This window comes from Gavialis gangeticus, unplaced genomic scaffold (assembly GCF_001723915.1).
Source record: "Gavialis gangeticus isolate Ggan-Ray unplaced genomic scaffold, GavGan_comp1, whole genome shotgun sequence".
Lineage (NCBI taxonomy): Eukaryota > Metazoa > Chordata > Crocodylia > Gavialidae > Gavialis > Gavialis gangeticus.
Window position 1 is genome coordinate 15,086,593 of NW_017729001.1, and position 23,095 is coordinate 15,109,687.

Genomic DNA, 23,095 nt, shown 5'->3' on the forward strand with positions numbered 1-23,095 from the left:
CCCCAAGGGAAAAAAAAAAAAAAAAAAAAAAAAAAATGCAGCAAGGGTCCCAGTTCTCCTGCCCCCCGCCTCTTCAGCGGAGCCTGCCCATCTCTTCTGCAGCCAGGAGGTGAGCCGCCGGTGGGCCCTGAGCTGTGTGGGGACCCTGGTCCTTTCCTCTGCAGTGGCAGCACCCCCAGGCGGCACCCACCTGCTAGCAGCCTGCCTGGGTGGCCACGAGGAGAGCCGCTGCCATGGAGGGAAGCACCCCTGAAGCTCAGGGGTAGCTTGGCCCCCTGGCTGCCTCTCCCCAAGCCAAGCTATGGCCAACTTCATGAGGGGGAAGAAAAAAAAAGAAAAATCAGACCCCACGTCACTTTTTTTCTATTTTTTTTTTCTCTCCCCTTCAGCGGAGCCTGCCTCCTTGAGCTGCTGTGGGGCACGGTCCTTCCCTCTGTGGTGGCAACACTTGCCGGGACTGCCTGGGTGAGCTTCTAGTGGGCAGGTGCTGCCCCAGGGCCCCCAGCAGCTCGGCCCGTGGCCATGGAGAGGCGGGCAGACTCCACCAGAAAAAAAAAAAAAAAAAAAAAAAAAAAAAAAAGCAGCAAACCCCTTCCTGGTTTTTTTCCTCTGGTGGAGCCTGCCTGCAGCCAGGGGGAGGAGGGTTGAGCTGCCTGCCAGCAGGCTGTCACTGTTCTGCAACAGTAACCGAAGTCCTTAAATTGAAATGGTGGGTTTTTAAAAATCGACACAATTAAAAACCCACCATTTCAATTTAGGGACAACTAAACCCCTGTCATGTGTACAAGTGGCCTTAGAAGATGCTACAATCCCCTCCAACATGAGGGCAACTGGGACAAATACCAAAAGGGGTTAAAAATATTCTTTGCCATTTAGTGTTTTCCTCCAGAAGAGCAGAAGAAAATAGTGGGTCAAAGAGGTTGCCCACAGTTCTGAGGAGGTGAATTGTTGGACTGTACACTGTCTGTCTACAGCAGCTAGCAAGAGTCACGCTATCTTTCTGCTTTCTCAGACATGCCTGCAGCTTTTCCAGGTGATGTCAAAGGAAGTGGCCCCTCTGGTCTGGAGTGAAGCAGAAAGCAGTGAAACCCTGCAGAGTATTCTGGGAGCTCTGGTGCAAGTCGTCATGGGGAAGGTAATTATAGTCCTAGCAGGTATCTGACCTTAGCACCAATGAGAGCAGCCGAGCTGGAGCTGTAAACCTGAGTTCACAAGAAGTTTGAGTGGAGAAATTGTGTCCACATAAGAGGGAGGGGGCAGGTGAGCCTAATAATTTAAGTTGATTAACAGAAGCAGATCTACATTCTGTAATTCCCACTTCATAAATGGGAAAAACAGAGGCAGAAAGAATATAGTCTTCTAACAAGAGTTCCTGCTATGGAAAAGTACCAGCTCCTCATAGCTCCCATTGACATGAGTGGAGTTTGTGCAACAACTGTAACACTTAAGTGCGAGTAGGATGCAGCACTGGTGCTTTGCTAGGTGATAACTCTAGGCCACATGCATCCATGTAGGTAGGGATAGCCCTGTTGGCATGGTGTTTGAGGTGTCTGTGCAAACATGTCCCCTAAAACACAAGTGGGAATGCAGAAAGGGGGGGTGGCTAGGAGTTGTGCCAGTAGCAGGTCTCCTGGCTTTCACTGTGTGCTGCAAAAAAGCACTGCCTAAGCACACTAGACTTTAAAAGTACATGTGCCCTAAGCAAGTGGGAGAGTGCAAGAAATAGTGTTCAAATGGCCTCTAAGGACTAGAAGTTTTAAAAACCTTGCATTGTTTCCTCTGGTGACTTCAGACAGCCAACAAGGACACCCGCCTGCTGGCTGGCACCGCTCTGAGCATGCTAGTGAACACTGCTCTCCAGCCAGCACTAGGAGCCAGGTCTGTGCTGACTCTCTTCCAGCTATTCAACCAAGGTGCGTGCTTGATCGTAACAATCCTGCATAGTGCTAGGCCTCCCAGGGGTGTATTCAGGTGGACAAACCTCATTGCCTCTGTGGGGACAGAATGGGGAATCACCTACCCATGGTTACATAACAGGGCCCTACTAGCCTGATTCACAACAGAGGTCTTCCATCCGGCTGAAGACACTATCGAGAACTAGATGTCAGGCTTCCCAATTCAGGCATGGTAGATTACACTCACCCTGACCTTTTCTGCAGACTGAGTCCCCCCCCATCTGGAGTAGGATCCATATCAATTGAATTTGGGCAGTTTCAGTCATACAGATCAGTCTGAGCAAGAGGCTGGTTAGCAGAGGCCCCAGCCTGCAGCCAGCTCAGCTTCGCAATGGCTGTATAACAGCAGTGCTTTGTCAAGCCATGCCAGGCATTAGCCTCTCACCTTTAGAAGTATTGGAGCAAGCTTGGAAAATAGTCTGAAAGAAACGGCAAACTGGAGACATCTCTTCTGTGTTCTAATGTCATGATTCCATCTAGGGCCTGGAGAGCTGAGGTTTGGGGAACTAAAGGTAGACACCTGTGCCCCAAGTCCAGATGGATTGGAGAGGCTGGTGCTTACCAGGGGTCTGCTAACTTGTTGCAAGAATGAAATCCTGAGCAGCAGGCTGGAGAGCCTCCCACACCAGGTAGGAGAGATCTCCAAGTCAGTAGCGTGATCTTCTGGGAACCCACAGGAGTGAGGCAGCTGGGGCTTTGGACTGGAGTTTTAGAAAGCCTTTCACCTCTTACACTGGGAGTCAGTTGAGCAAGTCTTAGGGACAGCTCTAGATACCATGGGCTGTCATCATCACTACTAGTGCAGTCCCTTCTGTTTACCTCAGTTGAGCTGCACCACTCTGCACTTGTAGTGTATTTAACCCAGAGAGTTGAAAAACAAAAGTGCAGACAAAAAACCTTAAAACACATGCTAGTCACATGCTTAAAATATAGCTGAGATCTAGAAGACAACCCCCCTCCCCCAGGGACATTGCCACTGGTGACAGGATGAACTAGTCCTGCTTTCTTGGGACAGGTCAGAAAGTTTCAAAGAACTCTTCTGAAAAGCAGCAAGAAAATCAGTTAGCCACACAAACAGTTGTAACCATGTTCATACCTGCTGTCACCACTGCTTTGCTGCATGGATTTCCTGTGGAGGAACCATGGTATTTGCAGCTTACCAAGTGCTTTTGCATAATGCTCTTTTTTGCTCTGCAGGCTTGTCTCTTGCTGGATGTGCTATTTCCAGTTGTGTACGCCCTGAACAAAGAGCAGAAAGATCATCGTTACTACTGTTTCCAAGGTAATAGGGATGTGGCTCCACAAGGAACATTTCAGAAGCCAGCCACTCTCCCAATCCTCTGTTGCAGGAACCACAAACCTCCCATAGCTTTTTGGTGTGCTGCTCAGCGAGATGCATTTGAGGGAGACTTGGTTCTAGCTCACCTGTATAGCACATTTGAAGGCATAGAGGAAATGTGACATTTGTTTCTGAGCTCACTATCAAACCCTGCCTATAGTCCCCTATAAGCCACCCATCTTACACATTTATACACTAGTCGTTCCCTTTTTGGAGGGGCGGGGGGGGGCAGGGAACCTAACCCAGTTGGGGCTCAAGGAAAAAAAAGAAAAAAAAAGGTTATTTAATACATGAGAAATCTTAAGGAAAGCTCTGTTCCAAGAGGCTGGCATTCCCTCAGCACAGAAAGGCTCACTCCAGCTAGAATGAACCTGCCCTGAAGGGTGGTGTGTGAATTTTTGCTGCTGTTCTCTTGTACTAATCCAGTGGCTTTCAACCTGTGGTCCACAGACTCCTAGGGGGTCTGTGAAAGATTACTATGATCAGTCAAAAGTATATGAATACCCACACTTGCAATTCCAAGGGGTCCTCACCTCCATTTGAAATTTCCAGAGGGGTCCACAAATGAAGAGGGTTTAAGCCACTGTACTAATCTGTTTTGTGCCTTTAGTCTTCTCCCTCTGGCTACAACGCATCCAAGAAAACCTAACCACAATCTGGGAAGTGAAGGAAGGCCGCATACTGGCCCAGAACTCTGAACTTCTTCATCAGCTGACCCAGTTGGTTTGGAATAATGCAGAAAGCCTGGTAAGATATACCTTGTCTAAACAGTACGTGCAGCTCATGCAGGTCGCACACACTTGCAGATACTGAGTCTCCATCCTTTCTCCTATTACTTGGTCTGATCAATACCCCACCCTCCCAACCCATGTCACTTGCTGTATCTTTGCAGAATACATCAAGTTAAGAGGCACACTAAATTGCCCTTACACTGAAACCCCCTGCTCTTCACTAACGCATCTTGCTACAATATTCACATTAAAGGATGGGTCACCTTAGAATTACGTGGTTTATCCTGACTGACAGAGTCTGTTCTGTCCATTTAAGGCATCAGTCAACCAGCTGCTTCCCAGCTCCAGTAAGCCAAATGCTAATACCAACACTCATGCCCAGCAGTGCCTTACTTGGAGAATAGCACCTCTCCATTAGGTGATGAAGTTAAGGAATCATTTTATTAGACACGGACTCAGGCTACAGTGGACATAAGAATGCTTCAAGGCTGCCTAGCTTTTGATGTTTACCAAGTAGGACAGAAAATCCATAGCAGTGCAGGGAGGACATAGTCCTATATGAAGTTCCTCTGACAATTCTCAGCAATGACATGGCAGGAAAAAAAAAAAAAAAAATCTCATTTCAGTCTGCATTTCTTTCCTGGTTGTTCAGGTGGAAGGGGTGTCGGAGTTTGTACACAGTTCTTTTCAGCTTCTCCTGGAGATTTACTGTCTGGAGTGCAATCACTTTGAAGACCCAAAGAGACCCCTCTATGAACAATTCCTGCAGAGAATCATCCTGATGCCATGGCAGGTCAAAGCAAGATATTTCCCCCTCTGTGCAGTTCTACCCTACGTGGGCACAGAGAAGGTAAGAAAACCTGCTAGGGATGTGCTGCCTCAGAGACAAAGGGGTGGGATTAGCTAGTGCAGCAAGCCAGAGGTAGGTCTGAAAACAGCATTACACAAGAGAGAGGGAGCTGCCCAGACCAAAGGGCCAGATGAAAGCCACGCATAGCACAGCTTGTACTGGCTTGTTGTTCCTCAGTCACTGCTTAAAGACTTGAAGGGCTCATTGGGGCATATCCTCCTCCAAGAGGAGGAAAAAAGCTTGTGCTTGGGTAACAAGTTTCCTTAGTGACCCTGGGAGGGAAGGGGAGATGTGGGAATCAATCTGTTTACTAGCGTGCACCCTTGCAGATGGAATATGGAGAACTTCCTTTGGTTCACATGTTAGGGGCTTGTGCTTTTCTTACTTCCCCTCTGATATTGCTGTGTATATCCAGTTGGCTAAAGTCCAGCTGTATCACTGCTGCTGAGATCCATCATGAGGTGCTAACCCCTCATTCTTTCCACCACCAGCCTGCTATTCTGGATGCCAAGTTGCACATCAATGCAGAGTTCACACAGTAAGCGTACACTTCCTCCAGAGCAAAACCCAGCCCTTGGGTACATCCAACTGCAGTCAGGGGGGTTGATGCTAGAGGGGTAGGCACGCCCATGCTGGCATTAGTCTACCTAGTTTGGGCACCTGGATCAGTTTTGTTAGCAACCTGAATATAAATTCAGGGCTTGCTGACATCTGTTGTCTTCACTTCTATTGTAAATGGCTAAGGTAAAGCTAGCCACAGGTGCGCATCTCTGTACTGCAGTCATGCCTCCAATTACAGCAGGCATGCCTTTTGTTTCTTGGCAGCTAGCAAAATCCAAGAGGTGAGCAGACTATTTGCAGTTTGTCTGGTCTCTTGATTTTTAACCCAGTCTGACTTTGGATGTATTCTCACCCTCTCTGATGTGGTAATCAGGAGATTCAGGTTAGCTCTCCAACTATCACCCAAACTCCCACCACACTGAGAACAACTAGTTCTTCAGAGAACAGACAGATGGAACAATTGAGATATTGCAGCATGTAGCTTGGGGGAAGACAAGTTTGTCTTTTACTACTTGGCAGAGGACTTGAATCCTGCCCTTGTCTGTAAAAGGCACCTGTTACTGTGGAGCCAAGCACTGCTCACTGCTTGTGTTAATCAGGAGTTGTCACCTGTTCTGGCATCACTCTTTCCTTGTCAGTATGCCATTATTCCAATGCAGCATCTACTTTAGCTGCTAGGTTGGTGAATAAAGCTGTGTATTTCTTACATGTATGAGAATTCCCAAAGCAAATGAGGCTAGTAAATTTGCAATGATTTTTCTAGGTTCTAGATACCTATAAGGATCTTCCCCAGCACCTTCTGAACTGCCTTTCTACTAACCACCTGTGCCCTGCTGCCTCAGAGGTGTACAAGGCTATTTTGCAACAGCAGCACAAGGAGTGGGCCAAGGGAAAGGAACAGGTCACAGAGGAGGACCTGGCTCAGAAGTGGGCACTGCACTGGCTGCCAACACTCTCCAGTGCCTTGAGCTCCCCTGTCTCCATCCTTCAGAGCAATGCTTCCAGTTACCTTCTTGTCTGGACTTTGCGGCTGTTCCCTTCTTCATATCCATTGCTCGCAGAGGCCTTCAGCAGTGGGGACACTGCTCAGCTCCGGGCCTGGGTCACTCTTCTGAATGTTCGAAAAAACATCACTGGGGTCTTACCATCTGATAGCGAGACTGTGAAAAGACTGTCCTGCTGCTTGCACTCTGGAGAGGAGAACGTTCGCCTGGCAGCGCTGAGCCTCCTGTGTGGCAGCCCCAGGACCAATCAGGCCTTGTCCGAAATGGAAATCAGTCTCCTGAAAGAATTCTTGCCACTGAACTTGAACTGTGACTCGTCCTCTTTCCGGCAGCTGTTTCAGGCCTCAGTGAAGAAGGCTCTGGTCAGGCTGAGAGACAGCTGTCTCTCTCAGCTGCGTGGCAAGATGCACAAAGCAGCTAAGAAGTCAGCAGAGGCGGATCCAGAAAGGCCACTTGCCCAAGCAGTGGGTGAGGAGGCTGCAAGCCAGCCACTTTCAGCACTTTGCTTCATATTTTATGAATCTTGCTCCTGTTCCCATTTATTATTCATCTCCTCCCACCTTGGGGTCTGCCACAACTAGTTTCCCTGCCTCCCCACACAAGTCACCGTCTAACACCCCCTCCTCAGTGAGGTGTCTGGGCTGGAACCTACATATACTGAAGGGACTCACTTTCAGTGAAAGCTGGAATCAGCCTCCTGACCCCAATGCCACAGCCATCATGCTGTTGCAGATCTCTTCAGAGCACCTTCATTCTCGGAGGATCCAGTGCCCCCACCCTTCTTCCCTCCTTGAAGATGCTCCCAAGTAACCCAGAGTTAATCTTTCCACTTGCAGATTTTGTGGAATGGCTGCTGCAGCTCAGCGTTTCCTTTCTGACCCCAGGGTCAAATTACCAGAGGAAGAAAACTGCCCTGCTCCTCCTGGCAGCTGTGCTGGAGACCTGCACCGATACCTGGAGCCCTGAGAAAAAGAAGGGGCAGCCTCCTCGTGAGTAATAGTGCATTGTCTGCTGCAGCCCCATTTGGCCCAGAGGGGTCTGCCCTGGGACTTCAAGAACCAGTGATCAGCATTTGCCCAAATTAAAATGCCACTACATAGTGACCTCACCATATGCAGTATTCTGTGCGAGTCATATTAGGGTCGTTCCAGAGGAGTGTTGCCCAGAGATAATGCAGACCTTCAGCTGTTTTTATTAACTGAACTTCTGTCTACTTATTTTGGCCTTCCAAAATTAGAGTGCTATCAATGAACCACTGGGTGGGGGGGGACCCAGGAGGCTCTCTCCATAACAAGAATGATTGGTGAAGCCTCATGTCTTCAGCCACCCAAAAGCTCAGCTGATAGAAACTAGTTTGCAGCCAGACCCAGGCCAAGTTAACTGTGTAGGGGAAGTAGAAATGAATGTTGTCTCTGAGCACCAACAATGTGCTGTTGCTGGAAACTGAACCCGAGTTGGAAACTTCATTGCCTCACTCCCTGACACAGGAGCACCTTTTAGTTAGATAGCATCTCTGTAGTGGCTCATCTTCTCTGACCTGCATATTAGTTCTTAGGCTCAAGCTTGTCCAGTATCCTGTGGTTACCAGTGGGCAGCCAGATGCCAAGTGCTATCAATTCCCACTGGAGCCAGAGCTTACTACTTCACAAGCATGTACTGAGCCCTTAAAAAAAAAGTAGGCTACATAGAGTGCAAGTGAATCTGGCTGGTCAGGTGAGGCATGACCAGGTTTACCTTCAAGAACAAGGCCCAGAGTTAGGGCTAGATAGTCGCATTAAAGCCAAACCTTTCAGCATGGCAAATCTCACACTTGAAGGGACTTGCCTTGAGGAATTATTACCATTTCCTAGCCAGCTGAAGGCCTTTGACCTTTAGCTTCTTGTAGCACCATTTCCAGACATGAGGAACTGTGGCTTTTTTCCAAGGAAGGGTATGATTGTTTGATTCTGATTTTTGTGCCCCTTATTTCTTGCTTTGCTCTGATGTTAGACAAAAAGGCTTAGCCAAGCTGAATACTGTACCAGCTTTGCCTCTCACTTAAGCAGGGCCTGGGCTAGTCACCTTGGATTGGAGATTTGCTTCTTAGCAGAAGTTTAAAGGAGCATGTTTGGGTCTTAACAATCCACATTGGGAATATTCCCAACAACCTCTCACTGGGAATATTCTTCGCACACTTTGCCACCCTACACTAGAGTCGTCAATTTCCCAGAAGAATTGCGTATTTGGCCGTGTTGTTGCCCAGCTGAATTCTACCTGAGATCAGACTTTGGGTTGTGAGGACCCCCCCCCCCCTTTCCCAGAGACTGACAGAACAAGCCAGAAGGTTTTACTGAAACATGGGACTAGCTTCCTTTGTTCCTTGCCCCTGTCATGTAGAGCACCAGAGCCCAGAGAAAGCTTCATGTATGCACCTTTACATCTTGTTGTTCTGTCTGTACAGAAAACATGACCCTGCTGCTGAACTGGTCCAGGCAGAGGGGCTGCTGGGACTTTTTCTCCCAGAGGAACTTGTTGGCATTGCTGAGCTGTTTGCAGGACAGCACAAATGAGGTAAGCAGCCTCCTGTCCCCAGCATTTCCACGTTCCTCAAGTGAGGGCAGGTAGAAATGGGTACTCAGAAGCAGCTTGACTAAAAGGAGAGATTTGGGTTCAGCAGAGACAGTACCCAAGCCATTCTGAACTCCTCAGGAAGCAGGGCCAGGACTGGCTGCCTGCTGTTCTTGCTCCTGTGGCAGTGCCCCAGCTGCTATTGGTAACCTGTGTTTAAACAGTCCTGTTCCCTGCCACAGTGCTGGAGGAGAGTAGCCTTCAAGACCAATTCCTGCTACATTCCTACTTAGCATCTCACGCACAAAGTCAGCTAGAGCCACCCTGTCCCACAGCATCCCCAAGGATGAAGAGCAGGTGCATCCACTCAGGTGGTCCTGTTTGAGGGCTCGATGCAGTCCAGAAGTTGAATGGCTGACCCTCCTTGCTGTTTACTTCATACCTCACTAGTCTGCGTGGGGCTTCCTTCCCCACCACATCACTGCAGGGTAACAAGACAACAATGGAGTGCACACGTACTTCCAGGAATAAATGGGGCCTGAGTGGGCAGTGAAGATCCTCCTCCTCATCTACATCCCATCTCTCTTCTCTTGGCAGATAAGAGAATTGGCATCGGAGCTGCTCATCCGCTACTTTCCTCCAGTTTTCCCAGAATCCATTGCTGTGGCTCTGTTTGAGTGTGCCCAAGAAGGCCTGAGCAGCCCCAGGGTACAGGAGGCAGAAGCAGGAGCAGTGTTGATGAAAACCATTCTCCAGAAGTATGGACTAACAAAACTCTCATTTAACCCAGCTGAAACTTAGCTTGGGATTGGGGAGGGTAGAGCAAAGGAGTTAAAGAGTTAGCCATGTCTCTGCCTATCCAGTTTCCCCATGACTGGCTTAGCTGTTCTTTGATTCCCACAAGTCTAAACTCACCAGTGAACTCCAAGTGCCTTCCCTGTTCTCAGGATTTGACAGGACATAACCAGCCCAACTTGTGCTTAATTCTGTGCTTGTTGCTACACTCACAGAAGATAGATGCTCATGCTAAATACAGTCTGTGAAGCATCATTCTTGCCCCCTATTGCCCAAAGCAAAACAAGTGCTCAAGTTCACTCTCAGCACCTCAACATGCCCTGGGTTCCCTAATCAAACCCATTGTTCTTGTTTCCTTTTTGAATAACAGGGGCATTTGCCTTAGACTCAAGAATTTAAGCATTAAAGCTGATATCCTAGGGAGAAAGAGAAAAGCAGGAGATAGCACTACCCAAGAGCATCCTTTTGGTTCCTGAAAATACCTCTATGGAGAACAGATACCCATATTTTAAGAGGCAGTATTTATAGTGCAGGTCAAGTGGTGCCAGGTAACAGTGGTCTTTGGTCGAAAGTAGCTGCATAAAGATTGAAGTTAATGGTGCTGTATGTAGCAACAAGCTGCAAGGCCTGTGACCTTTGGGATGGAGGACTAGTCAGTGGGCTGAGGCCAGGGATTCCCTTTGGGACTGGTCCGTAATGGGAGCATCACCTGCCTCTCTCTCCAGGTCAGACAGCATCATCCTGAAGAGTTTATTCCCAGAGGCAAAAATAGCATCAACCCTGCAGTGCCAAGGCCTGTGCTTCACTCAGCATCTCCTCCTCCTGCTGCAAGCTCACTACACCCTGGCTTGTCAAGACCTGTTGCAGGCAGCAAGCACTAAACCAATGCATGGTGCGTCCCAAGACTTCAAAGAGGAGAGAAACACAGCTCCCACACCCCTCCCATCCCCAGTGAGCCTTTCAGCCATATGTTGTTTGTTTTGTCAATAGTTCAAAAAAAATTGTGCAGCCAGAAACAGGGCTGAGCACTGGACAGACATTCCCTCCCCCAGCAATTTCTAAACTTGGGGGACACGGGCCTAGTGGGAATTGAGTCACTGCAGATGGGTTCAAGCAGCAAGGTCATGAGCTGACCAGAAGTTGGGTTGTAAGGGTGGAAGTGGAATCATAAAAAAAAACCTGCCCTAGCTGTAATCTGAAATAGGACACCCACATAGTCAGTGGTCTTTGGCACATCACGTCACCTTTTTGTATCAACTGCAGCTTGGGGCTGCCCTGCTTACACCACACACTGAACACAAAGCCCAAGTATTTGAGACTAAGCATAGTACAGATCCACAGATTGAAACAGAAAGGTCTAGTTTGTCATGGAAGGGAAAGCAGGGGTGCTCAACAGAAAATGCAAGTCATCTCAGCGCATTTGCCAAGGTCTAGCATTCACCAAAAAACTTAGCCAAGAACTTAAGTGATAACTAATATTTTCCATGCCAGAAATTCCCCAGAAACAGTAGTTTCTCCACATTTTTTCATCCCAGTCACAGGTTATAAGCCTCTAATATTCTTACATTTAACATTTCTGGAACAGGAATCTTGACTTTCCACCTTTATATGAAATACTTGAGGTATAGTAAACAGTATACAGGTATCATCCAAGGACCCTGTTTCCCCACTACAGGCTGCAGCTAGCTTCCACTGTTGTCACTAGCCTGCCTTATTAACAGTATCCTATAGGTAAGAACACCCCAGGTAGCTCAACACTGTGGTAACTAGGCATTGTTACTGTAGGACCAATCGCAGCCCTGAGGAGGTGTCTGCTCGAGGTACCAGAGGTGGCTGTCTCCATGTTGGAGGGACAGCGCAGGCAGAGCTGGCAGGAGCTCCTTGGCAGTTTGGTGATGACGCTGAGAGACATCGGTGCCTTCCTCATTGGGGTGCTACAAGGCAGGCAGGGGCCCAGCGCCAGCCAGCAAGGTGAGGTGACTCAAGGAGGAAGCCTTTAGCAGACAACAGTCTACACCTACAAACATTGCAGCAGCATTGTGTCATACAGATGCCTCCATCCCACATGCCAAGGACTCTTAAAAACTGGATTGTAAAGTTGTGGCTGATCACAGATTCTCCCCTAATCCCAGCTGCCTTCACAACCCACCTGGCTCTTTGCAATAAGAAGCTGACTAGAGGCATGTAAAAACTGGCTGCTTGCTCTAGTTTCCAGCCTACTGTCGGCAGTAGAGACTCCTGCTTCCCAGGAGTCGACCAGAATGGCCCAAGGAATTGGGAAGGGGAGGCATGCCTAAGACTGGAACAAGGCACTCTCCAGTTGGTGCTTTGTCCCCAGTCTGCTAAACTATCTCCAGGGATGCAAGGGATACAGCCCAGTGACAAGAAAGCACACATGCATGCAGCTGGGAATCGGTGAAGAAGCATGAGGAGAACAAAAATGTCAGGGAAAGGGATAAAGACAGAGAGAGCCCCTTTTAAGGAAAGAAGATGTTGCTATTTTTCTTTAAACAGAGCATTGATTGCATTTACTGAGCAGGAGAGCATAGGTGGGATGACAGCAGCCATGGTCTGGATGGGAATATGGGTCTGAACCATAGATGTTTGCACTGCGAGTTGAGGTGTTCAGTACACATACAGATCAGAACATCACTGGCTTCATTCTGCTCCCAGAGGTTTCAACGAGACCTCTCCCCCCCCAAATAACTATGCATTTCTTAAAGCCGCTTCTCAACTCCCTTCACTTGGATTTCATACCCCTGACAGACACTGCTGTCTCCTCACATATCCCAACCCTGGCTAAAATACCTCTGCCTTCTTTTGCAGCTGCTGCTCCCTCATTTGCAGACATGGGAAATGCTATTGGCTCCCTTATCATGATGGGGAAAGGCCAGGAGCAGGAGGGGGAAGAGGACTCAGTTCTGCTGTCAGAGGAGCACAGCCTTATCCTGACATGCTGTTGGGTCTCGGTGAAGGTGAGAAGGTCCTGTAAGTGATTTGAAGCAAGCAGAGAGCAGGAGAACAAACAAGCATCTTCAAAGACCTTTTTCTAGAGGGAACATCTTTGGGAACCTGGGACAGTAAGCAGAGCATGAACTCCTCCCCAGTACATGTGTTTTCCTTTTGTTTGACCTAGCTGTAAGATGAATTGTGCAAACTGAGCCATCAGCCTCAGAGGACAGCCAAGGCAGCATGCTTTCAAGAGAGGATACCCACTGTAGCTTCCCCTACTCCCAGTGCCAGAGCTCCTCATCCTGGGGGGCAAGGTCAACAAAAAGCCCCCTCGTGGCTGCCTGCAAGCAGGCTACAGCTGCATCTGCCTTCAAGTTATAGCAAGACAAAAAGCCTCAAATTTTCTGTCAGGGTTAAGTGCAAGTCCAAACAAACGCACAGCTGGTTTAGCCACATCTCACTCACCTGATACCTCCAACAGCTCTCCAGAAGACACTGTCTGCCTGCTACTGTCTCCTTTTAAACCCTCTGGGCTGGTTTCCTATGAAGCTAATTGGGTCCAGCCATTTTAGGTGCCTCCCTATTAGCCCTCACCTCGCAGCATCAAAGCCCAAGGCTTGTTGATTTTTTTTTGCAACCCCTAGATGGGGAACATGACCTTTCCCAGACAGACACTCAGGACTGTTGTCTTTAAGAGAAGACCGTTATTACAAGCAATTCATGCTGTTGCCTGATCCAGTACAGCCCCATAGAGCCTTTGCAGCAGTGTACTGTCCAGTATATGTATCTGTACCACAGCAGGTTTGCATCTAATGCTCAAAAGCCTGTGTGTAACTACTTAACTGCATCGTAAACTCATAATGGCTGTGCTCAGAGGAGGTTATGGAGCTCTCCAAGTTGGACTGTCACAAGACACTGGCAGAACAACAGCTTTCACCTGCACAAATGCTGACCCTGCCCACAGGGAAAGGTTTGCTAACTGATCATTTCCCTGTGTGGGTCAGCACATTCCCACGCTGGCTATGGTGCTTCCCGTTGCTTGAGCTACTCGCTGAATGACATGGGGCCCAGGCTGAGCACGAACATTTCTCTGACTGGCAAGTTTGGAAAAGCAGGAGAGAGTTTTGCACCTTTTTGAGCAGCGTGCTTCTGCCAGCAAAGAGCTGTTTCCTACCCACCCTCTGGCTGCTTCTTTAGGGCCCTCATGACAATTCATGTCTTTTGGCACCAGCCCTTAATTGTTCTCTTTTGCTCATCTGTGCATGCCAGGTGGCTTTGCTCTGTCCATTTCCCCCTCTCTTTTTCTTTTGCGCACGGTTTAAATCAGCTCTTCAGGGCATGGAATAGGTTTCCTCATTCTTGCCTGCAAAAGGGCTATTCTCATCTGTTTCTCTTTAGAGTTAATGAATAACTTGACAGACTTGCGCTGGCAATCCAGTGCCCCTCAGATCTTGCCCTGTCCCTTTGCGACTGATAGAGACATGTTGCTTTCTGCCTGGGTGGAAGCTATTTGGTTCCTAGATATTCACACATCGGTTTGTAGTGCAGGTCCTGATCTTGCTGCTGCTGAAATAGTCCTTCATTTCTGCCTGTCACCGTTCCCTTTTCTGACTCAATGAACTTGGCAGTGCAATAAGGCTCTTGGAGCAAATTGAACATACCGAGTTCATCACCAGCACCAAAGAGGAAGGATCATACCCCTCAGGCTGAGTTGCTCTTTCACTCTCAACATGTGTTGCTTTCACTCTCAGGAAATCGGGCTACTTTTGGGAGGCCTTGCTGAGAAGTTTCTGCCTCTGGCACCATCTGCTGGGCCTGAGCTGCTCCTGACACTTCCCGTCCTGAAGATGACAGCTAACCTGTTTCAGGAAATCCTGCTGAAGTGCCGGCACTGGGTAAGAACAGCTTCCTCCCTGGAGGGCTAAGGATAGAATAGGTTAGAGAATAATAGCAAATTAGGATTGAAGGGACCTCAGGAGGTCACATCTCGTCCAAACCCCTGCTCAAAGCAGGACCATCCCCAACTACATCATTCCAGCCAGGGCTTTGTTCAGCCGAGCCTTAGAAACCTCCACGGATGGAGACTCCGCCACCTCCCCAGGTGACCCGCTCCAGTGCTTCACACCCTCCTAGTGAGAATGTTTCTTGCAATATCCAGCCTAAACTTCCATCGCTGCAACTTGAGTCCATTGCTCCTTGTTCTGTCATCTGCCACCACTGAGAACAGTGCAGCTCCGTCCTCTTTGGAACTGCCCTTCAGGTAGTTGAAGGCTGTTATTAAGTCCCCTCAGTCTTCTCTTTTGCAGACTAAATAAGCCCAGTTTCCTCAGCCTCTCTTCACAACTCATGTCCCCCAGCCCGCTCACCATTTGTGTTGCCCTCTGCTGGGCTGTCTCCAATTTGTCCACTTCCTTTCTGTAGTGGGGGGCCCACAACTGGACACAGTACTCCATATGTGGCCTCACCAGCACCGAGTAGAGGGGAAGAATCACTTCCCTCGATCTGTTGGCAGTGCTCCTACTCATGAATGGAGAGTGCCCCCGGCAGCTGGGGGGGCATGGCTGTGCTGGCAGTGGCAGGAGCCCCGCGGCGGTAAGCAGGGGAACTCCTACAGACACCGCCAGCACTGGTGGTGGGTGGGGTTGGGGGGAGATGGTGAGGGCCAACCAGGGGTTGGCGACCACCCACAGGTGCTGCCAGCAGCAGTGACCAGCAGCAATTGCAGACCACCCACATGCTGCCAGCGGTGTCAGAGGTGGGGTGGCAAGCAGCGACCATCCACAGGTGCTGCCGATAGTGTCAGCGGTGACTTTTTGCAGAGGGTGCATCGCCACGCTCAGGGGGTGCATGTGCATGTGTGTGCATCCCCTACGCGTCGCCCCTGCTCCTACTAATGCAGCCCAGTATGCTGTTATCCTTCTTAGAAACAAGGACGCACTGTTGACTCATATCCAGCTTATTGTCCACTGTAACTCCTAGGTCCTTTTCTGCAAAGCTGCTGTTTAGCCAGTCAGTCCCAAGCCTGTAGCAGTGCATGGAATTTTTCTGTCTAAGTGCAGGTCATGAACACATACCCCATAAATGAAAGCCTTTAATAGCAAGTTACTCTGGAAGGGTTTTTACTACCTGTGTCCCTACCAACCCTTAGCCAAAGCAAACAGGTGATGTTTCCCTTTGAGCAATAATTAAAACAGTGTACGCTTCTCTCTTTTACTGCCCCACCTTCCTTTTGTCCAAGCAGCAAACCTGAATCTCTTTAATGGATATAGTTGATTACTTCAGCTAAGAGACAGCTATCAGGACTTTGTCAGTCATTCTCTGAGACATACTGCATTAACCCACTTCAGATGCACATAGTGTAGTTAGTCTCTACCTGATGACTCTTAGATATTCTTTGAAAGGTCTGGTGTCCCTGAGATTAAGGGGTTACTGATGATTCCTCATTTGAGATAGCTGAATGGTTTAGTTGGCTTACCTGATCCCACATGTTGGGAATTAGCTGCACCCACAGAGAGCTTTTCATTTCTCTGATGACCCTCCGCTTCAGTGGGTCATCATACAAGCCAGCATGCTTGATTTAAGCTTGGAGCTGTCACTCAGGGGGGCCTCCATCCCTTTACATCTGGCTCTGACACCAACATCTGCTGTAACTTTGGCTGTGTTTTTATATGCGTCTGCCTCTGTCTTCCCATCTGCAAATAAAATGTGTGCTTTCTGGGGCCCTTGGGAGGGTTGTTTCACTGCCAGTTGGATCAACCTTTGCATGCAAAAGGTATTACAGGTGTTGTTCTGTCCTAGGGAGCTGTTGAAGGCTGCAGCATGGGATTCACCAAGTTCTGTGCAGCATTGCTGAACCATCCTGATGCAGAGCTGCAAGCCATCCCAGGCACAATACTAGCACAGGTACCACAGCTATTTCCTGCTCTTGGGAATTCAGCCAAAGGATGCGACTGGTTCTGGACTCGTGTATTGGGTATAAATCTTACAATCCCCAAACCACCCAAATACTTCAGTCATGTTTAGGGCCTCTTGTCCAGCACTGTTCAGACACAGAGGAAGGAACCATTAGACTAGTTGACTTTTTAATCAATTTTAAGTTTATAGGAGAATAGTATGGGTCTCAGGCCATACACCCCATGCCCCATTTTAGAGAGGCTTAAAGGGTGCACATTAAAGCATCAGAGACAACAGTTGTATTTCCCAAATCCCTTGCTTGGGCCTTGTATACCCAGACAAAGTTCTGAGAATCCCTGGCACCTTTCTTGCTGCCTTTCCTCAACTCAGCCTCCAGACAGTGCCCAGAGACCTTGCCCTGCCTCCACCTTTCCTGGCCCTGTTGATCCCAGGAGTTCTGCCCTTGTATCACTTCTGGCCCTGGTCATGGGGCAAACAGGCCACTAGCAAGTATCTGGTGCCCTTAAACACAGGGTTAGGAACTGGGAACTCCCAAGCTTCACTCACATCCTGACCTCTTCATGTCACTCACTCTCTGAATCACACGCAGTTTCTGGTGCTGACAGGCTTCCAATCGGTGCCTCACCTGGCTTTGTTTCTCAGGGTTTGGATTTACTCAGCGGCCCCAGGAGCAGCTCCATTACTCGCCGAGCAGCTGGCTTCCCCATGCTCTTTCTATGCATCCTCACTGGGGAGGACTCCACCAGGTCACGGCCTCTGCTAGCTCACTGCATTCAGACTCTGCTGGTGCTGGCCAACACACCTCTTCCCCAGAACTGGGACCAGACCCTGGACCTGCCTCAGGTGAAAAAGCTCACAGATTCAGCAGGAGAGCCCTGCTCCAGCTATGTTAGCCAGCCTGGTGGCTTAGGTAACGATGCTGCTGATGAAGTAGGCATCTTGCTGACCTGTGCTCAACTGTATGGGGATGGGGTCATTGTACTGCTTGCAGTATTCTTTTCAAAAGAAGAATACAGGCCTCCTATGCACAGTAAGTGTCCCAGCGCTTCTCACAAGAGTAGGGCCGTTGGCCACACTGAGGCACCCACCTCCCTTTTCCTTTTAGTTTAAACCAAAGGCTGCCTTCCTCTTGCTGCCCAAAAGTACCTTCTGGTCTTTGTTGCTTCACTGTCCTGGCCCACAACTGACCCCTGCAGCTGTATGTAGTACGCTGAGAACCTTTCCAGGGAAAGCTGCTTTGCAGCCGTGAGATGATGGCTCTTATCTGCAGGTCTCTGCACTGCATGTGCTGCAAACCCTGGTGCGCGGCTCTGGCTTGGGAAACGCACTGCTGCAATACGTCACACCTATGATGAGTCTGTTCCTGAAGGCACTGGGCTCTCCTTGTTGGGCCATGAGAAATGCAGCCATCCAGCTCTTCAGTGAGTAACATGTTTGTAAACTATACGCTGTATGTCCGCATGCATCTCCTCATTATCAGTGAACCTCTGTGGCAGCCACACCTTGGCTCCTGTTTGCCCTTTAGGATCTTCTCAGAAACTAACTGGAGAGTGAGCAAGAAAAGCATGCGAGAAATTAGGATGATGATAGGGTTGGGTGGGGGTGGGGATGAGTGTCACAGTTTGCCAAATGCATAATCCAGAGCCAGCCTTTGGGCGAGTTCTAAGCTTCATGACTTGTCTCAGTGTCCTAATACACATAGCGTCCTTCACATGCAGCCATGTCTGGGGTGGAGGGAGGCACAGCTGGAGGAGTGTGAGGTACTGGGTAGGGACACAAGCCAACATGCCAGAGGATCTTTACTGCTCAGCAGAATGGATGAAACCTTTTCAGAGTTTCATTGCAGAGAGCCCCCAACACGGTTTCTGAGCCTCTTCTGTTCATTGTCTTTCAGGTGCCCTCACCACTCGAATGCTGGGTCAGAAGCGGAGTCGGGACGATAGCCGCCCCCAGGATGGGGTGAGCCCTCAGGCGTTTTTCAGCCACTACCCCCAGCTGAAAGACATCTTGCTGGGGGAACTGCAGTCTGCTCTGGAGATGGAAAGAGAGCCCAAGGAAGGGAGGCTTCACCTCTGCCCCTCTCTCCATGCTATCCTCACGCTGCTGGCAAAACTCCAGCCTGGTGCAGATGCCTTGGACAGGTAGAGAAAATGGGGATAGGGCCACCTCTCCAGGGGAACAGGGGTCAGGCACATGTTTGGCAAACTGGGGTCACCGCTGTGTCCAGAGTGAGGTTAACATCTGGACACTAGTAGCTTGGAGAGGCTTTCTTCAGCAACAGGGAAGGGTGCTGCTCTCAGTAGGTTTATGACATGGTGACACATGACGAGAATTGTCAGCAAGCACAGCCACATGTCAGGGAGACACTGTCCTAACCCAGCCAATACAGAGGAGTAAAGCCCAGGAATAAAGAGATTCCTTTCCTAGTTCTTAATTTAAACTCCATCCAGCAGGGAAAATAACCAGCAGGGGCCTAATCGTGTGTCCTGCTATGCCTTTACTCTGCAGCATCTCTACCTGTTTTCTGGAGCCCCTGCTTCAGCTTGCGGGAAACCCTATCTATGCTGTGCGAGCGATGGCAGCCAAGGCTTTGGTTCCTGTCGTCCCTGCCTCTGAATACGGGAACATCCTGCTGCGGTTGGCTGGTGACTTAAATAAGCCAGGAAGCATCTTATCTCACAATGCCCTCCATGGGCAGCTCCTTCAGATCAGGGCTGTGCTGGCTCAGGCTTTGGCCATGAACTGGTGAGTGAGTTTCCATTTGTCTTTCCTTTACAACCTCCAGTTCCCTTGGCTGTAGGATGAGCCTTGTGATGCTGACTCCAAAGCCAGGCTGATAGTGTGGAGGGCCTAGTATGGAGATGGCCAGTCTGACATTGAAATTCATGTCAGAGCAGTACTTGCCAGCCAAGCAGACTTGCAGCTCAGCTGGTGACTCCCTTCCATTGCTTGTGGCAATCTAGCATTTTGGGAAATGGTGCAAGTGGATATTTATTTAACACAGATCACATTTGAAGTGTGCTTCTGGCTGCTTTACAGAGTGGACAGTGCAGGAACCTGTACGCTGATGACATGTTCTAGCTGAGTGCAGGGGTGGGTAGAAGGTTTGTATCACATACCCTAGAAACAAGGAAAAAGAAACCATTAACAACATGCCTGACTCAGGCAAGACAGGCTGAACAGTTAAGGCAATGCCCTTCTCCCTCCCAAGAGGTTGTAAGGCAGAGGTCTCCAGGGAGAGGCAAGCCAACACACCTACATCTTAGTCATTTAATTGAACAGTAACCATTGTTGTTGGCATCTGCTAAGTTCTGCCACTTCCTTACAGTTTGTCAAGAGATGCCAGGCTTTCCATTGCTCAGCAAATAGAAGGTCACATCTGGATGGTCACCCCTGCACAGCGGTGCCCCCTGATTCGCTCTGCCTACCTCCAAGTAATCTCCCTTCTGGTGGAAACCTGCACCCAGAGTTTTGTAGAACATATCCAAAGGATTGTGACCAGTGAACTGGGCAGCCTTAGGCCTGGGCAGAAAGCAGGATCTTCTGATGTCCAGGTATTGTCTTTCCTGAGGATATGCTTGTTGTGACTGAGTGGAAACACAGAAATATGTCAAGCATGAGGAATACACTATCGTGTCCCAATGACAAACCAGCCCTGCATATAACTTGACCCCACATTTTCAGGCTCCATTTTAGAAAAAGCAGCTCCCCACCCTCCAGATGTTAACATGTTCAAACGTTTCTGTGAGAGTGTCACAAATTAGGCGGATTATTTGAGACCTGCTAATAGGTTGACCCTGTGTTTAAGTAGAGTGCAATCTGCGTTTGTTTTGGGGGAAAGACTTCAGCTTATAATCAGAATCATACAGTACAACAAGAATAAGTTCCTAGCACAGAGTCCAACTGTCAGGGGAATCATTGACCACTGGAAACTCTTTGTTGGGTGTGGATTAAAGCAGAGGAATGAGTTGTCATCATCACTCTCAAACTCAGAGGGTCAGAGCATGATCTGTTGGGAAAGAGAACTGTCCAGGAATCAGAGAGGATCGTAGAAAATGAGGGTTGCAAGGGACCTTAAGAGATCATCTAGTCCAACTCCCTGCTCAGAGGAGGACCATCCCCAACTAGACCATCCCAGCCAGCACTTTGGAGGATCTCCTGTGTTTTGTTCCCAGCTCTTCATGCAAGTTTTCTCGGTCTCACTTTTCGTATCTGTACAATCAGAACAGTGCCTGTCCACCTTCCTGTACTGTTTTGAGGTTTAATGTATTGATGCTTTTAAATAAAAAGTCTGCACCAAGGTTACAAAAATGATGAATTGGTGCAGTTATTTCATTCAGTGCTTTTATTACCTGAGCAAGCATAGAGGTAGGATACTCAGAGCTAGTCAGTACCAGTGGGATCCTGCCCCATTCTGGGGATCCAGGACCTTCATTCAGAGCATGTGAATGGCTGTTCTGCTTTTCTGCCAGATCGGCTCTGCTGTGTTCCATCAAGTTATCGCCTGCTTCCTCTGCAGCGAGGCAGCAAGACTGGCTGGCACTGAGAGAGTTGGCGCAGTCTGCTCACTCCTTCAAGAATCAGATGCTGACGTACAATTAGCCATCCTGACCTGGGTGGTTGAAAGGGAAGAAGAAAGGTGCAAGGAGTTGGAAAAGGCTCTCCGGCAAACATTACTGGTAAGTGAGGGGTTGCTTTAGGCCTTAAGTCAGAGCGGACCTACAAGCCCTGCTCAGTGTTAATGTAAATGGATCCTTACATTGAGGGACAGATTGGGCATCCTGAATTTTGATGTACTTGTCTAGTTAGAGGTTCCTAAAGCACCATCACCTGTGGTGCTTTCCAGTCTTACTCTGATGGGACTTTGATACCATGTCTCCAGAGGTGAGTGGCTAGAGCATTAATCCACTGCTCCTCCTAGGCTCCTGTTTAGTTGTTTGTTTATTTTTTTTAAAAGAGAAAGAAAAATGTCTTCTCCCAACTCTTGAGTTTTACTGGCTTTTTCAGTGGGAAGTTCTGACCCCTTCTTTCTCTGGAGGTTAAGCCTGCACCTTCCTTCCCTTTCTTAATTAGGACAACTTATGGTCAGCACTACAAAATACAAGGAACAGAGAGGTCCTGAAGTCATATCTGGAGGCTTTGATGCATCTTCACAGCAGTCCTACGTCTCGGACCCAGGTTGTTTCCCATAAACTGTTGGGGTCTACATCAGCATGTGTTGGTGTCCTGTTGTCTATGGCGGAAGCAGGCTCTTCTGGCCCAGATCTCATCTTCCAGGCATTGTGCGTGGCTAGCTTGCTCTTTGTCCTGGGGTAAGTAGATTCTCAGGACTCTTATCAGCCTTTTCATTGAAGCAGCCCAATGGCCTGAAGGCAATAGTTTTGCCACAGGGTTTAGGCGGGGCAGCACAGAGCTCTTATGGGAGCAAATACTTCTTGCTGTTTCCTTTATGCTTTTATCCTGGAGGTTATTGTACTGTTACTTGGTTTGCAGTTCTGCTCTCTTGCTTGAGTGTTTTTGGCGATTTGAGCCATCCCAACTCTACCTGCTTGACTGGAACAAGCATTAGCATTCTGGGCTGCATGATGATGGGGCTGATACTAATTTACCATCTTCACCAAAACAGGAGGGTTAAAAAAGCAGTGAAAACAAGGACATTGTTTCCATCCTCTTTGTTGTACTAAAGTTTTCCTCATCCTTCATTCTTTTATTCACTTTGGCAGTCTTTTGTTTTGCTCCAGTGCCAAGGGACTGACAACAGCTTCACTAGTACACGGCCAGAGGGAAAAGATGAGTTTGATAGAATAAATGACGTAAATCTGACCTTGAACCTTCCTTCTTTCTCTGTTCTGTGACAGTTCCAAACCCAAGGATGATTCCCTGCTGGAGCGATGGTGCCTAATACTTGAGCAATACAGTAAATCTGTTTCTTGTGAGGTGCTGAGACTGGGAGCAGCAAGATCTCTCAAGCTAGCAGGAGCTGATATAGTGCAGAATGCCTTGGAAACCTTTTGCCCATCTCTTACATCAGTGGCTGTGCGGTATGTAGCCGATACCACTTATCCCACTGGCACGTACATCAGGCTTTCCTTGCCATCAGCCCCTTTCCTGGACTACTGTTAACACCCAAAAAACTGTCACTTCCTTTTCCCTCTGAGTACCCCATGTTTCCTCTCTGCATTTCTCAGCTTGGGCGATGAAAATGTCCTACTCAGTTTCACATTAATGCCTTCCTGTGTTCTCTACCCTCACCATAGCCAGTTGTACACAGTGTAGGAAAGGTTAAATTCAAACAAAATGACCTGTTGGGATTTGAATAAAAATTCCTGAAACATTTCTGTTGATTTGCGTCACAAAACAAAACGCTAACAAACTCTTTCATGGCATCTGTATAGAAATACTCAAAATATTTTTTTGTGGGTGCTTTGGCCAGAGTGACAGTGGTG

General features: G+C 48.6%; 1 protein-coding gene across 1 annotated transcript in view; it reads left to right on the forward strand.

Annotated features, from left to right (window-relative positions):
• The window catches only part of LOC109290422 (thyroid adenoma-associated protein homolog), a 38,015-nt gene that overhangs the window by 9,546 nt on the left and 5,374 nt on the right, over positions 1–23,095 (forward strand). The window contains exons 5-27 of the mRNA XM_019506919.1: positions 1,013–1,135; positions 1,793–1,913; positions 2,436–2,584; positions 3,153–3,237; positions 3,905–4,041; positions 4,678–4,875; positions 6,200–6,908; positions 7,277–7,429; positions 8,881–8,990; positions 9,585–9,745; positions 10,508–10,674; positions 11,568–11,753; positions 12,609–12,757; positions 14,486–14,629; positions 16,533–16,637; positions 17,292–17,492; positions 17,920–18,070; positions 18,544–18,790; positions 19,158–19,394; positions 19,978–20,203; positions 21,122–21,328; positions 21,723–21,961; positions 22,508–22,690. Of these exons, the coding sequence (XP_019362464.1) occupies positions 1,013–1,135; positions 1,793–1,913; positions 2,436–2,584; positions 3,153–3,237; positions 3,905–4,041; positions 4,678–4,875; positions 6,200–6,908; positions 7,277–7,429; positions 8,881–8,990; positions 9,585–9,745; positions 10,508–10,674; positions 11,568–11,753; positions 12,609–12,757; positions 14,486–14,629; positions 16,533–16,637; positions 17,292–17,492; positions 17,920–18,070; positions 18,544–18,790; positions 19,158–19,394; positions 19,978–20,203; positions 21,122–21,328; positions 21,723–21,961; positions 22,508–22,690 (4,388 nt within the window). The remainder of the gene's footprint in view (positions 1–1,012; positions 1,136–1,792; positions 1,914–2,435; positions 2,585–3,152; positions 3,238–3,904; positions 4,042–4,677; positions 4,876–6,199; positions 6,909–7,276; positions 7,430–8,880; positions 8,991–9,584; positions 9,746–10,507; positions 10,675–11,567; positions 11,754–12,608; positions 12,758–14,485; positions 14,630–16,532; positions 16,638–17,291; positions 17,493–17,919; positions 18,071–18,543; positions 18,791–19,157; positions 19,395–19,977; positions 20,204–21,121; positions 21,329–21,722; positions 21,962–22,507; positions 22,691–23,095) is intronic.